This window comes from Gouania willdenowi, chromosome 6 (assembly GCF_900634775.1).
Source record: "Gouania willdenowi chromosome 6, fGouWil2.1, whole genome shotgun sequence".
Classification (NCBI taxonomy): Eukaryota; Metazoa; Chordata; class Actinopteri; order Blenniiformes; family Gobiesocidae; genus Gouania; species Gouania willdenowi.
This window is the reverse complement of record NC_041049.1, coordinates 63452911-63469673: the sequence shown is the minus strand read 5'-3', so window position 1 is coordinate 63469673 and position 16763 is coordinate 63452911. Positions and strand designations below refer to the sequence as shown.

The 16763-nt window shown below is 38.2% G+C and overlaps 1 protein-coding gene across 2 annotated transcripts in view; it reads right to left on the bottom strand.

Annotated features, from left to right (window-relative positions):
* camk1db (calcium/calmodulin-dependent protein kinase 1Db) overlaps nucleotides 1–16763 on the bottom strand; it is a 42605-nt gene that overhangs the window by 8747 nt on the left and 17095 nt on the right. For both annotated transcript variants that reach the window (XM_028450155.1, XM_028450156.1), the window contains exons 2-7: nucleotides 14219–14350; nucleotides 12458–12532; nucleotides 8389–8527; nucleotides 5547–5673; nucleotides 2009–2084; nucleotides 268–380 (exon numbers count right to left, since the gene is read on the bottom strand). In XM_028450155.1, the coding sequence (XP_028305956.1) occupies nucleotides 268–380; nucleotides 2009–2084; nucleotides 5547–5673; nucleotides 8389–8527; nucleotides 12458–12532; nucleotides 14219–14350 (662 nt within the window). The remainder of the gene's footprint in view (nucleotides 1–267; nucleotides 381–2008; nucleotides 2085–5546; nucleotides 5674–8388; nucleotides 8528–12457; nucleotides 12533–14218; nucleotides 14351–16763) is intronic.

The window sequence follows — 16763 nt, the reverse complement described above, 5'->3', positions numbered from 1 at the left end:
TACCGTTGTTGTGTGTTGTAAAATCTAAAAATAATAAATATATTGTTGGGAAAAAAAATGGGCTCAAATTGTTCAGAAAAATGTTTAGTTTCTTGAAGGCATCTGGCGACCTCCTCCCAGTGTCTTGCGACCCCAAATGGGGTCGTGACCCAAAGGTAGAGAACCCCTGCATAAGTGACAAACCCACTCAGGTACAGTAACCAAGTGTTTGTACTCTGTTACTTTTCGTCTGTCTGTAGATCAATGTAACGACATCGTCACCCTCACCAGAGTCTGAGATGTCGTCCCAATAGGGGGCGTCGAACTCGTAGTCCGCCTTCAGGATCTGCTCAAAGAGCTTGGAGTCGTTCTCGTCGTAGAAAGGTGGGTAACCACAGAGCCTGACGAGATAAGACAAAGGTTACCCAACATGGCACTCTGTGTGAAAAATCCAATCCATAAATAATTGGATTATTCATACAGCCACAGAGAGATTATCAAGGCAGTGTGGGCACTAAGAGGGTTAAAAACAATACAGTCACAACCTTTAACTATAACTTTTAATAAATCAGAATGCAATGTGAAACAGTTTCTTTGTCCCTCCTTAAAAGGACTCTCTCTCTCTCTGTGAGGAGACACTCATAAGTGCATGAACTGAAGGAGATTTAAATAAAGTCGGCCTTGAGTTATTCCACTTTCAGGTTTCTGTTGAGAAGAGCAACATGAGCTAGATAAACATGAGACACGTGCCACACTTAAGGCCGGGTTAGTCTTCATTCCGGCCCTCGGAGTGATTTCTGCACAGAGAAATCTCTGAAGGAGAGGTAAAACACGTTCTGTGAATTTACTTATAAATCTTTTGCACTCTTTTCCATTTCATCGACGCCAGCTCAGGCTGAAAAAGTCACTGGCTGTGTTCGAAATGTCATACTAACGTACTACTCATACTTAGTCTGATGTCAAAATGAGTATGTAGTGTGTTTACATTAGAAGATATGAAAAGATTGAATATGCCACAAATACCCAGATGTAAACTATATCAGGGCATTCTTTAAGTATGCATGGTGGGCACACTAGTCATACTCAACCGCCCCATGATTAATTGTGAGTGGAACGTAAAATGGTCCTGGGACCGGCTTTACGCTAAAAATCAAACATTCCCTTTTCAAAACAAAAGCATCTCTTCTTCTTTTCCATTAGCTTTTTTTTTTTAACCCTTTTGTAAATAAGGCTCTTGTTTTGAAGATACCCGGAAATTTGGTCAGTATCACAATGGAGGGTCTCCGTAAATCTCATAAATGTCGGAATAAAATGTGTTTTCCGCAAGTTTTATGGATCAAAGGAGCACATGTTGATATTTCAAAGGTGGAGAATTAACAGAGATATTTAGCCTCGGTGTGCTTCAGGTTTTTGTGGTTTTAGGTTCCAAATGTGTGTTGGGAAACTTGGACGTATACTTCAGTGGAAATGCCCATCATCCTAACCATAATAATAGAATATAGTAGACTGTTTGTAGACTGTTTAGGATAAGTGCAGTCAGACTGTGAGGTCCATCACAGTCGTACTGATGCAACAGCTGATAAAACCATCTTTCACTGACGGAAATGAACAATAAAACACAAAAAGTTTTATTTGGAAAAAAAAAAAGGACACACTGCTGCTGCCTTCAAGGGTGAGAATAATACTGACAACCCAACGAACAAATTCATGAATGTATGAAAAGCTGCTGACTGGGGTCACCTGCTTTTAAATGGCACAGAGCATACCATTTTACTGAGGGGGGTGTGGGGGTAAAGGTGACATATAGGATTGTGCAAAAACAGTTCAATTAAACACGGGAAGGAATTTGTCTTTATACATGGAATTATTGCATATTTACTGATTTTAAAGTTTGCTTTGTCACACGGAGGATGCTTCAATAAGGTAACGTGTCACTGACTCAACCTGTAAATAAGGCTCTGATCCTCCTCCAGGGTCACTCCTGCGTCAAACTAAACCCAGGTATTACTGTTTGATCCTCACTACTCACAGGATGTAGGCGATGACCCCAATGGACCAGCAGTCCACAGCTTTACTGTAAGGCTTCTGCGCTAACACCTCCGGAGCTGGAACAAACAACAAGAACAATACGTGAAAAATCTAAAATGAACTTACAGTCAAAGTACTTTGGTTAAAGTAAAAGGAACCAAAGGGAATGTCACTTGTGTAAAAGTCCAAAAGTAACCATACACATACCGTAATTTTTGGAGCTGTGCTAAGCTAAAACCTTTCAGGAAGATGGTGAACACAACCATAAATGACATAATGGGCTATGCTATTCCAAATAACTGTTTTGTAAATGTACCTGGGAAAAATTAAACATGCTGTACAAATAAAAGACAGGTATCTGATAAAAACTTTATTGATAGCAAGCAAAAAAAGCTATCTACACAAACTGGTACAATGTGGAATCCCCAAAGAAAGAGCACTGGTTTGAGATCATCTGTGATGGAAAAGTTGACTTAAGGCTGGGATACACTTTCGATTTTTTTCAATCGTTGAACTCAGCTCCAGCTCAAACTGTGCGCCTCGTGGTCAGAGCCCAAATGTGCGCAGCTCACGATTCATGTTCTCTCACTATACGGACCGACACTCTGACACGATCTGACTGCTCACACTGTACGTTCATACATGACACGTCGGGGTCTTGTTTCCGGAAATGCAACGTACAAATTAGAAGAAGAACTCTGAAGCGTCACCATTAAAACAGACGAAGAAGAAAAACACGAAAGTGGAGAGACACCCGCAAATCTCAGCAAAAAGAGCTTTAAAAAAGAAAAGACGGCTGGACAGACGTGGGCAGTACGGTCCGTCAATTTTGTGAGCGTTTACAGTAAGCCGGTCCGTGGTTCTGCTTCAACTGTGAGATACCCTCACGAGGAGCGACTGGATTTCAAACATGTTTGATTTCCTTACGACCACACGATTGCTGATCGGGAGCTGGTTGTGAGGTGTTCATCGCTTCTCGTGACCCCATGTATATCACACGATGCACAACACACGATTTAGTTGAGACTCGCACGATCCCACAAAACAGACGCATGAGTCAAAAATCGGCTCAAAATAAGCCAAAAATCGCAGTGTATACCCGTCTTTACCAACTAAAGCTTATTAAAGGATATACCCATGAAAATAACTGGCAGGAGTGGACTGTTTACAAAGAAGTGATGCCAACAACTATTAACTGGATCACCTCAGAATACACCTAGGAAATGCCCCTGAAAATGTTCACCATTTGTTAAATTATTGTTTTTGTTTTCTGTTCATTTATTTTTGTATTTATTTATTTTTATTTTCTTACCTTACCTTAAAAAAAAGTCCAAAAGTAGCTTTATTTTCTATCGTTGACTATAAAAAGCTGTGATGCAGTGTCACCGCTGCACACTGAGGGCAGGATTCACTCAAATTTGAAATAAAGGGCGGTAAACCAGGTGCGTCCCTAAATCCTTTCCTGACCTGCTGCGAGTGATTCACTAAGATTGCAGCAATGATTAGTGCACGAGCAGAAGTGGAGCAGACCGCCCTATTCAAATGAGCATTTTGCTCATTCAATGTGGAGACGTGAGTGCACAGAAACACACAATGAGATCTGAGGAAGTTAAATTGGAGGAAGATGGACTTCTCTGTCTGCTGCACAAACATTTAATAATGTAGAAAACTAAATAAACAAATACCATTTTTTTTTTTTTTTTTTTAAAACAACTTTAAAACCTAATGATATTTTTTCCCTCCTAATTTAATGTGGGTGCTCCGTCACGTTCTGTAACCTTGCCCTGATCAGTCCATAAAAAATAAGCAGATTTGGACAGAAACCATCCTAATGATCTGTTGACGCCATTGATCTGAGTTAATACAGTAACACAGTCTGTCAATCAGTCCACAGATGATCTGGAAGATGATGTATTGACCATCTGACCTCCTGAGTAGAGATGTGTCACCACCACAGTCACATATGCGCTCATTATACCATCATGCGTAAATAATACGCATCTCTGATCAGCTGATGCTGGCCTGATTTCAACGTGACACAAGACTTTGACGGTCAAAACATAGAGAGAAAGACAGGAGATGACTGGAGCTGTGTCCGAAGCCACATCGATCCATAATCATATTCATGGATCTCCGCGCACAGCAATCCTCTGGCTCTGCACCGGAGCGAACGCACACACGGGCTGCAAGCATCCAGCTGTCTCTCTCCTTCACACACATTTTACTCACGCTTTATTTTCTCTTTCAGTAGATGTTAATATTGACTATTGTTTTATATGAATTATTTTCTTGTAACAAAAAAGCATACTCCTGATTAGAGGTGGGAACCTCTGGGTACCTCACGATACAATACGATACACGATACAAATCTCACGATAACAATTATCTCACAATATGACGATACTGCAATTACCAATATATTGGTCAGAAATCAATCTACGATAATCTATGACATAACAAGAAAAAAAAGATTAAGTGAAAAAACACAATTTTTATTTTACATCTCTGAAAGACAATAAATTGAAAAAGTGTCCTATGAACAGTGACACTATTTTAGTGCAACATTTCTGTAAATAAGTGTCAACATATCAATGTAAACAAATAAGTATCTCCATTAGTGCTGTCTGTAATACAAAAATAGGGTCTTTCTTACCAGTGGCACCAGTGCAATATTCCAGTAAACAATATATTGGTTCCTTCAATAAACAGTGACAACATTTCTGTGAAGACGTACCTGCACAATTTAGTGAAAAAGCAGAAAAGGTTTTGAAAAAAAAAATCGATACTTGGCGCAAGCATATCGATAATCGATCGTGTGTAAAAATATCGCGATATATCGCCGTATTGAGATATTGTGCTCCTTATTAGCGTGTGGAATGACCTTTGCTCACGTTTTAATACACCTAACCCTTTTGTGAATTCGCCCCCGAATGGCAGCATCAATGTGCCAAAACTTATAATGATGACCAGTTAAAGAAATACACTGCTTGTTGAATCTTGTCAAAAATGTATAAATATATATTATATAAACATTTATGGTGTCGTATAAACCAAATCCTTCATGAAAATTCTCAAGTACATTTACGGTTTCCTTTCATTAACTTGTTGTCCGCTGTTTTTTATATTAATTTAGGAACGTTAGAAAGACACAGAACAGACATGGATGTAGCCCTCTGTCGTCTGATTATGTGCGTTTGGTCATTATTCAAAATGCTGACATGAATGTTGATAATGTTGCCCTTTAGATCGGATACAATCAAAGCTTTGTGGTCCTGCTGTGATTAAAGATTCATGTCTCTAATGTAGAGAATGAACACTGTAAGGAAACGTTAAGCAAACACATGCTGTGGTGTTTGTTTTGTTATAAAATGAAACTTAAAAAAACAAAACAAAAAAACAATGGGTACTAACTACATTTTTGTTTTCTTCCCGTATGAGGCCCATTGTTTTTAAAGTGGGAACGCGTCACAACTCCCGAGCTCCTAAAGTTTTAAAAAACTCCACAAAAAAAGAAGTGAGGGGTCAAAGTTCATCCTCACCCACGTATCCAGGCGTCCCGCAGGCGGTGGCCATCACCCCGCCCGTCCCCTCCATCTTTGACAGGCCAAAGTCGCTGATCATGATCTTTGACTCGTCATGAGGACTGAAGTACAGCAGGTTCTCAGGCTGGACACGCTCGCACACACACACACGCACACGCACGCACACACACACACACACACACACACACACACACACACACACACAACATGTGCAGTGTAAACAACAATATATACTGAAAAACTTTTGGATGTATAAATAGAAGTGACTTTAGTGTTATTTTTAAATATTCAAAATATGCTTTCAAATCAATGAAAATTAACTGTTAACTTTTAATCTCTGACTTCAAATTATTCTTATTATTTAATTTTTTTTTAAATTCTTTTATGATGGCTTTACCCAAAGTCAGATACAGTCACAGATAGAGAGGTACCACTGTGTCACTTTTTGGGTTTAGTTAAATACTGAAAAAAGTAAAGACTGATTGTATTTTAAGCTTTTTTTGCTGCACTTGGATGCCATTGCAATGGAAGTTAATAACTGGGTTTCCATTACAGATTTTCGCAAAATAAAAGCAATATTTCTCTATGTCGGCAAAGTATAATTGCGCTAATTCCATTAAAGGTTGTTTTGGAGCCTCGTAACTCCAGCGAAATCTCATCCCGCGAGACTTTTCTGCAGGAAGTCGGACTCTCAGAACCTCCTTATAACACAATAATAATTTTTACGTATAATGCTTAGAAATGTCTCGGTCTCTTCTTCTGTTTACACATACCGCGTCATGTTTTCTCAGAGAGCAGTGGTCACGTGACCAGGTACGACACGTCCTGTGATGTGTATTTGCGGAAAAAGTGTTTCCATGGCGCTTTAGCGTTACATTTCAATATCAAAACGTCTGAAATTCCTCCTCGTGAAAGCGTAAAAACTTTTCAGCGATATTTGAGTGTTTTTGAAATTCCATTACCAGTTTTTATTGCGCTATTAAGATTTTGCGCATTTCCAAGGGTAATGGAAATGCAGCTATTGACTCTTTGTGCTGCAGTGTGTACAGTATTTTCCTCCCAGTTTCCATGTGATATAATCTCCTCTCTGCTGTATGTGTTGGATCATACGTGAGTTGATGGCTGGATACAGTACATGTGGTGTGTGTCTGTGCCATTGTTTTCTCAGCTTTGCTGCCCTGTAGATTATCATACACACTCACACACGAAGGGGATCAACGTTCACTCAAGCTGTCATCTGTGAAAAACTGAAAGGTTATTATAATCTATAAACCCTGACGTTAACCCTCTGTGGGAGATCTGACCCCGTCAGGTTATATCATCTGGATCTCCTTCTCACAGGGAGGATCAGAGGTGGCAAAAGTATAGATACTTGAACTAAAAAAGGACTCTGGTAAAAGTAAAAGTATCAAAGTTGCTCTCTTACTTGAGTGAAAGTTAAAAAAAAAAAAAGTATCTATTACCTTTGAACACCTGGAGAGTTTAGCATTCATTATAAAAAAAAATATGTAAATAGAAGGTGTCAAGAAAAAAAAACCACCGGAGGGAGCCAGGCCCCGCGCCAATATTACCCGGGATCATTTCCATCGAGAGAAGGAGCTCATACAGCTGGAGGACAAAGGAGTTGGAGTAAAAAGGCAACAAGGTGCTTATTTTCCCCGACTACACCCTGGAGGTGATGCAACAATGACATGAATTCAATGAGGTTCTGGCTGGTCTTCGGAAGCTTAAGGCGGAGCATAGCCTCCTCTTCCCGGCAAAGCTTCTTGTTAAACACAATGGCCAAGTTTTTACTACCCCGGGTGAGGCAATGGCATTCTAAAATGTGTAATATTACTCTGTGTATATTGGGTTATCCACATCTATATGTAAATGTTTGGCTTTCAAAGGTGATTTTGTTGATATGAGAGATGTTTTAGTTTAATTTGCAGAAATTGGCTGAGGAGTTGAGCTTGCTTTTATAGTGTTTTTTTTATTCCTAACCACTGCTCTTCTGGGAGCTAGTCACTAGAAGTGCGTTTAGCGGTCCCGTGCTTAGATTTACTTGTTTCACATCCAAACATCTTATTCTAAGACTAAACTCAGTAATTTTTTTTGAATCAGTCTCTCCCTTGTGTGATAGGTGTGGCACTGCAGAAGGTTCATTATCACACCTGTTCTGGCATTGCCTAGTGCTGATACATTTTTGGAGTTAATCGGTTTTCTGACTTGACGAGGCCCTTTCCCTCCCACCAAAAGCTCTTAATGCAGGCATGGTTGCAGCTAAGAAATAGATATTGCTTAACTGGAAGTCCACAACACCCCCATGTTTCAAAAGGTGGCTCAATGAAATGCTTCTCATTGCTATGATGGAGCAGATTCGTTTTAGCGAACAGAACTCTCATGATTATTTCATTAAGGTGTGGAAAACTTTTCTGACTATGATGGTCTGTGCTGCAATGTTATGTTTATATTGATGTAAATTCTGTTTTATTTGGCATACTGACTGAGGATTTTTATTGATTCCCACCCATATATGTGTGTTTTTAAGTTTTTGATGTTCTTTTTGCTGGCTACTGGCAGACATCTTGATGTGTGCCCTTTGCCTGTTTCTTTCTTTCTTTCTGTCATTTTGTGTAATACTGCTGGGTGTTCTTGTCTGTATTGTACAAAAAGCTATAAACAAAATAATAATAATAATTTAAAAAAGTAAGTAAAAGTTAAAAGTCGCCAAATAATAAATACTACAGATACAAAAAAAGTGCAGATACAAAAAAAAACCTGCTTAAGTACAGAAAAAGTATTTGTCACCTCTGGGAAGGATACACAGACCTGTTGTCAGTTCTAAAGGCGGTGGTACCTTCAGGTCTCTGTGTACGATGCCCATGGCGTGCAGATAGTTAACAGCATCCAAAACCTGGCGGATGAGGCGACTGGCGTCCATCTCTGTGTAGAAACCCTTTTCCACGATACGATCAAACAGCTCTCCTCCTGACACCCTGTGAGCACACAGCATAGGCTAGAGTTCAGAGAAAAATGTTAATATTTTGTAACATGTTGTGATACAGTTTATAAACTTGTCTTGTGCACGTGGGAACAAAGAAAACCAGCAGAATTAGACTCTGTCAGAGGTGTAAAGAGTAGTGATATATCATTTAAATTGTACTCAAGTAAGTCATGCATAAAATACACAAGCACAAGTAAAAAGTAGCCCAATTACATTGTAATCAAAGTAAAAGTTACTAGTTACTTTCACCCTACACATTTGTTTTTAGTAATAAATCTTGCCACGGTTCCTTTGCATACAGTAAACATCTCATGTATAAACTGAAAAAGGAAGAGATGAAATCTTGCACAATTGGAATTTAATTTATTTTCCACAAAAGGCATCTGTATGACATAAAAAGTTTGTTAAAATATAATGTTTAAAAATAAAATAACACCAACGAATTGAATTCAAAATAACCTCCATTCAATTGCATTACGTTAAATGTGATTGGTCGGTTATGATGTGATGTGATAAAAATTTACTTAGTAACGGTTGGGTGTAGAAAATTACTTTACTTCTTTTAAAACATCATTAAGTACAAGTAAAATGACTGATTTAGAAAAATATTCAAAAAAGTACAAGTACCCATAAAAGCAACTCATTTACAAAATAGTAAGTACTTGTACAGGGTTGCTACAGCTTCAGTCTAATTAAATTCAAGACATTTTAATGCCATTTTAAATTAAATTTAAGGCCAACGTCACAGTAAACAGACAAATGACAGAAAAACCAGACCAAAATAAACAAAATCACTCCAAAAACATACAAGATGACTACAAAAATAGCAACTCTTCCCCACTCTTTCCATTTCCTACCTTGAGTCTCTCCTCCCTGTTCCCTTCCCTTAAAAAGATTGCACTTATTGTAGTGTTGATATTTGACAGCATGTGCAGACAAAGAAGAAAAAAAGGAAGTGTTCTGTAATTTGCTTTATACATAATTTGAAAGGTTGCTTTTGTATGTGTTTCCCCAGATTTCAACACAATGAAACTGATATGGTAGATTTAATACACAGTATAACATATGTAACGTTTCTGGTTTTGTTCATTATTCCAATGCTTCTTGAGATCTTCGTACACAAACATTTTATGTGTGGTTTCTAATAAGACACCCTGAAAATTTGTCTCATAAACTCTTTCTATCTTTACATTATCAATTTCCAACTTAAAAAACTCCATCTGTTTTACAGGAATGGACTGTTTAATCAACAGTCCATTCCTGTCAAACCAACATTTAAGTTTCTGTAAGTTATTGACCTCTTAGTCTTTATTAACCCTGTTGTTATCCATTACTTTCACACCTGGAATCTCAGCCCTGATTTAATCCATGACAACAGTTTAGCATGATTCCATCCTGATAAAGTGTACGTACTGTATGTCTTTGTACGATTGATGAATTACAAAGGAGCAGGTTTCAGGATGGAGAAACTCAGCCGAGTGCTGCTTCCTTTAGACGGAGCATTCAGCTATGTGAGCGCGCTCTCAAACGCCTGGCAATCATAACTCATCATCACTAATGGGACTCACAGGCAACATTAGGCACCATTTAGAGACACAAAGAGGGTGCATGATGCATCACTCATTCACAAACTGAGAGGAAGAAACACTTCTCCAACACCGCCATGAAAAGTATCAATCACTTCATTACTGTACGTAGGTTTACCGTTTACCTGGAGAACGATACTTGAGAAACACTTACGTTTACTTACTCATCTACTCCTTACAGTTTAAGAACTGCCTTGTTACTAGGGCTGCACAATTAATTACATTTGCGATATTATTGCGATATCATAAAATGTGATTTTCTGATTGCAAAAGCTGCAATTTTTTTATTTTTTTACATTTTTTTCTTGTCCTGTCTTGTACTGTCCTGTTAAGTTCAGTTCAGAGTGTTTAAGAAGTGCAGTCCACATGTTTACACGTTTCATGAAACGTGAAGTTAGTTATGTTGAAGAGGTAAAGCCACACATTTGTTTGCTTTATTGTTGTAATCTGTGCTGTAAAATGTATATTTTATATCTATTTAAAGGTAAAAATAATTCTGAAATTGTTTATTATGAAACAGATTGATTTGTTGCTTGTGTTCATTGAAAAATACATGACAAGAGGCCTTTGAAAAAATAATCGCATATTAAATCGCAATTGCAATACTGAGGAAAAAAAAATCACAATTAGATTATTTTCCAAAATGGTTCAGCCCTACTTGTTTCTGTCTTTACCTCTACAGTGAAATAAAGACATGACTTTATGTGAGAGACGTAACCACACAGAGTGGAAAGAACAGCCTCTGTAGAAGCTGCGTTGCCAGGTTGGGTTGTGTATTTATGCAGCGTCCCTGAGTGCGCAGTCACAAAGACTTTTCTAATAAAGAGTTAAAATAGGTTTGGTTAAAGGTCTGTGTGGTTTTGTGATGCTACAATGAGTCAAACCAACACGTGAATATAAAAGCCAAAAAATAAATGTTCCAGCCTCTGAATGTCTGATTTCCTCCCACATCCCACACAGTGACATTCAAAAGGACAAAAGGACCCCATCAAACACTAGGTTGGTATTTTCTGAACTATTACCAAACACAGACACACACAAACACACCTACAGACACACACACACACACACACACTGACACAGACATGCAGGAAAAAGACTAATATAGCCAAGCGGTGCTAATGTACATAGTGTATAAAACATGTAGTGCTGAGCATTTCTGGGTGCTGGTAATCAGCCTGGTGGCTGTAAAAGCTCTGAAATAAAGCTACAATCTTCTCACACTGTCATTATCACGTACATCACAAGCTTCCTTCATTAATATCAGGATTACAATGAAATATCTGTATAATTATTAATGTCATATTAATTTAATTTCACTGCAATATCACACACGAGTGTCTCAGAAATGAGCCCAGTGTTACTGCCAGGTTTGGGGTAAATTCTAATTGTAATTAAGTAATTGATAATTAATTACATTCATGGCATAATTATAATTGTGATTTTAAAAATCTGTTGGTGTTGTAATCATAATTGAATTGTAATTGAGTTCAGATAATTGACTTTGTTAATTGAGTTCAGATAATTGACTTTGTAATTGTAATGAAAATTCGATAAAATCTGTCAATTCTAATTCAATTTAATTTAATTTAATGTAACGCAAAACTTGGGATAAAATACAAATTAGATGATAAATAATATTTTTTGTGTATTTTTCATTTTGATTTAACGCGCGGGTCAAAACTGACCCATTATCATTAGAGATGCTAACAGAAAGCTAACACAAGCAGAAGGTTAACTTTAGTAATTGAGAATGTAATTGCAATTGACTTTCAGGGAATAAAGAATAATCACACTTTAATTGGTAAAAATGACTGATATGACTAACTGAATTGTAATTGAATGCGGATAGTTGAAAACGTATTTGAAAAATGTAATTGACCCCAAACCTGGTTACTGCCCAGTGGCAGCGACTGTAAATTAGTCAGTACTCAACAGTAGTTTGGCTCTGCTCTCTCTCACTGTTACACATACGTTAATTACTGTATGTAAGATCAACACTCCTGCTCACTGATGTGATCGACTGAGTCACTACAGAGTAGAAAAGTAAAGCACAAATGTTAAAAACAGCTACTTATGTGCAGTAATGTAGTATTTTTATTTACTAATTTTCCCCCTGATGCTGAGATATAGTTCATGAATGTAAAACCACAGTTTGCTGTTTGAATTTCCAACGCAGACATCAAATAGACACAGAATAAATGACAGTGTTCAATGATCGGTGGCATCTGCTGCATTGTTTGAGCTGCACTCGAGGTCAAAAACATATTAGCAAAATAACAGGAAGCAAAGTGCTGACCTGGACAAGCTGCAGTGCACACTGTTGATTTACTTACAGCTGCATTATGAGGTACAGATGGTTGGAGCTCTCGTAGATGTCCTCCAGAGCCACGATATTCTCGTGCTTTATCCTGCAGAGAGAGGAAGAGGGAGACTGTGAAACTGTGGGGGCAGCAAAAACATATTTTGCATCGGCTTCAGCTCAAGGCCACAAATGAGACACAATTAGCTTTTTACTTCAATCAAATCCTGCTAAAAGCTTCAGCTTTTTATTTCAGCCCTTTTGTTTGAGCACATGTGTGTCCGCACATGTTGCTGCTCTCCCAGGAGAGAAAACCTTTAAAACGTGATGGAGGAGGATTCTCAGTGAATACTGATCAATGAGTCACCATGTGTCACCTGCTGTCAGGGAGAACACCTCCAGGACATAATATGGACCAAAGCAGGAAGCTGCAGGGTTTGGCTCAAGTACCCCCTTTTTCTTATTTCTCAATCCAAGTCCCCCCTTTGTCCGACTACAACATAAAAACAACTATAGAGCATAATGATGGAATGAACGAGTGATAACACCCATTTTAAAGAATCTCATTTTGTAAATAAGTGGAAATAAACAGTATTTAGTGTAGGGGATCCCAACCTTTACTGCAATTTAGTTGAACTAGATGCACAAAGTGAAAGTATAGAGATATAATTATTTAAGATTGTGTTTGTTTTAAAGGTAGGGTAGGTGATTTTCAAAAGCTAGCATAATTTTGAATGTAGCCTCCCCAATGCCTCCGCCTCTACCCGCCTCGCCCCTCCCCTCTGTGCTCCGTCTCACTCACATGCATGTGCACAGCTGCTGCAGAAGAAGAGCTCAGCTCATCGCTTGTATTGTGTAGAAACTTCGTTGTCTCATGTCTCATTCAGCAGCAAGTAAACAATAAACTTTACCATTATATATGTTAAAAAACGTGACCAAAAACTCTGTTTTAACGCGCTTTCAGTGTGAGCTCGTGCATGCGAGGAATCGAGAATGAGCAGGGAGACAAACGGTTCTTTTTTTTCCATTGGTCGAAGTCATTACAGATTTACAGCTGCTACAGATGACATAAGATCTTAATTTCTGTCAGGATATAAAGACAATTTCAACCAAAAACTTAAAAAGTGTATCTGGAGAAAAAAAAGAATAATAATTGCAAAATTTCAAAAATCTATTTACATTTTTCAGAAATTTTAGCCTACCCCACATGTGGTCCCGACCCCAAGGTTGAAAAACTTTGATTTCGTGGCTCCTTAATAGATTTATTCCTATAGTTTGTATCATTTCCGGTTATCTAATGCCTAGGGTGGGACCGAGACTGAGGTGGGACCCCTGTAGTGTCATCGCATACCCCTAGGGGTACACAAACCCCCATTTGAGAAACACTGCATTAGGCAATGGTTAAAACAATAGGCCTTGTGCAGTAACGCACGATTCGGTTTGTGCCTTTTCCACCTCTTGAAGGCTGACAAGCAACCAAGAAAAAAGATAAGGCGAGTCAAAGGATGGAAACTGTAACCAGGCAACCACTGGTGGACGAGTTCACTGTGAGCAACAAATAACTGAAATTCTTGAGGGAATTAGCCTTTAGGAGGAGGAATGAGTGTCACCAGTGTCAATGCCAACCTATTATACCCTCTGTAGTTGTGTGTGTGTGTGTCAAAAATGGTAAATGAATTTTATTGATGGGAAAGCCACTCAGGCAGAGCTCAGAGAGAGAGAAAAGATGAAGGTAAGGCAGGGCGTGACCCCTTCTTCCCTCCCACGCCTGCAGCTCAACGCGGCGCCTACGTACTTCCTCAGGACGGCGATTTCATTCTCGATGCTCATCTCCTTCCCCTTCAGCGCCTTTTTGGGAATGCACTTGATGGCCACCATCTTTCCCGTGGCTTTCTCCCGAGCCATCACCACTTCAGAGAACGCACCCCTGTGAGGAAGACAGACAGAGAGAGAGAAAGACAGAGGGTGCGTTTATGTGCGCGCTCTGACAATATTGACACATCATCAGTGAGCACTCACAGGCACATAGGGCCAGAGTGCACCAGCAGCAAACACCTTCAAACACATTTAAAACCTCCCAAAAAAAAACACCCAGCGTGCCTTCCTCTGCCATCTGCCTTTAAACACAGAATTAGGGGAATATTTGCTTAAGCCATCCTCGCCTGTTGCTATGATACCGCACAGATAATAAATCTATCCGAGCAGGCTGCAGAGCTGTTTTTCAAACCCCTGTATCTGTGTTTCCCTCCATGCACCCTGAGGATGGCTCGGTGTTTAGATCTGAGAGGGAGCAGATTATCACAGATCAGCTCTAACACTTAACACATGCTCCACACCGAGACGCACGACAGCAGAGGCGCATGTTTCATGTTTAAATGACATTTTTATCACGCTGTGAAGAGGCTTTTGAGGACACTTTTTTTTTGGTCTCGAGTATGGAAAGAATGTAATACACTGAGCAAAAATATAAATGCAACACAGGTTTTTGCTCCCATTTTCCATGAGCTGAACTCAAATGATTTAAAACTCGTTTCTGTACACAAATGGACTATTTCTCTCAAATGTTGTTTTAATCTGTGTTAGTGAGCACTTCTCCTTTGCTGAGATAATCCATCCACCTCACTGGTCACTTGTGTGGGATATCAAGATTGTGATTGGACGAGATTACAAAATGACAGTTTCCTTTAGCAGATGTTTTTATCCAAAGCGACGTACAACACGAGCAGTCACGGTTCAGGGATTTGATCAACATCCCACAGTGATGGTTGGATTCAAACTTGTGTTTGGTATTTACATCCAACCGACCTCAAACGCATGACCACATGTAACCACATCACGGACATGGACGGGGTCAATTGTAATTGTAATTGCATAATTGATAATTAATCAGACCTGTTGCTGTGAAATAACCCTGGAACTAAACATGTAACAACCCTGGAACAAACTGTCACTTGAATGTACATGTGCATATACTATTTAATTTAGATGTTCACCTGTACTACTCATCACTGCACTACTGCACTATTATCCTATAATAATAATAATTATTATTATTATTAGTTGATTGTTATTATTTAATGTTTACATTGTTAGAGAGAGCACAGTTCACCAAGTCAAATTCCTCGTGTGCATAACATACATTACATGGCCATTAAAGTTGATTCTGATTCTGATTAATTACAATTATGGCGTATTTATGATTTTTAAAAATCTGTTGCTCTCGTGATTGTAATTGACTTTAGATAATTGACTGATATCAAGCTTTCCTACATTTTACCATTTTAAGAAAATGAAATCAAGGGGTAAATTGACACAAAAAAGGCACAGACCCCACTACAGAAATATCAAAACCTATATTTTCATTGATTAGGAAGCCTAACAAGGTAATCAATAGATAGGAAAGAAATTAGATGATAGATGATTGTTTTTAGTGTATTTTACAGCTGATTTAAGATATGCTAATAGACAGCTAACACAAGAGGAAGGTTAACTTTTATTGGGTTATTTATTTCAGTAATTGTGATTAACTGTAATTGAACTTTAGTAATTGAGATGGTGATTGTAATTGACCTTTAGAGGATAAAAAATAATTGTAATTGAACTGTAATTGGAAAAAATGTAACTGAAATGTAATTGAACATGTAATTGTAACTGAAAAATGCAATTGACCCCAACCCTGACCACATGGAACCACACCAGTCCAGGACCTCCACATCCAGCATCTTTACCTCCAAGATGGTTAGAGACCAGCCACCCAAACAGCTGTAGCATAACTACAGGATTCCTGCACAAACTGTGAGAAACCGTCTCAGATAAGATCATCTGCGTGCTGGACGTCCCCCTCAAGGTCTGTTCATGACTGCACAGTCCGCACAGTCCACAGTCCAAATTCCATGTTTTCTACATTAATTTTTTAAAATTCCATTTTGTGTTGTTTTTTTTTTTAGAAATATTAAGCAATTTTTTCAGAAAATATTCATTTTTAACTCCTGTGAGGAAACAAAATAAATACTAATAAAAAAAGAATACTATTAATTAGCCTTTATTTAGTCACGAGAACCACATTGAGATTAATTATCTCCTGGCAGCAGTAGATAAAGTTTACAATGTCAAAATAATACTAAAATGTTCTTAAAACAAACAAATAGCAAAAATAAAATAAAACAATGAAGATTGAAAGTTGTACTGACATGGATTATTCTGACTGCTCCTTTTTAATTATGTATATGTCATATAAAGATGTATGAGAGCAGCATTAATATCACCATATTTGTCCTCAGGGATCAATGGTTTACTGAATCTGAGCAAGTTTATTGATCAAGTTTTAATCATTAACAGAA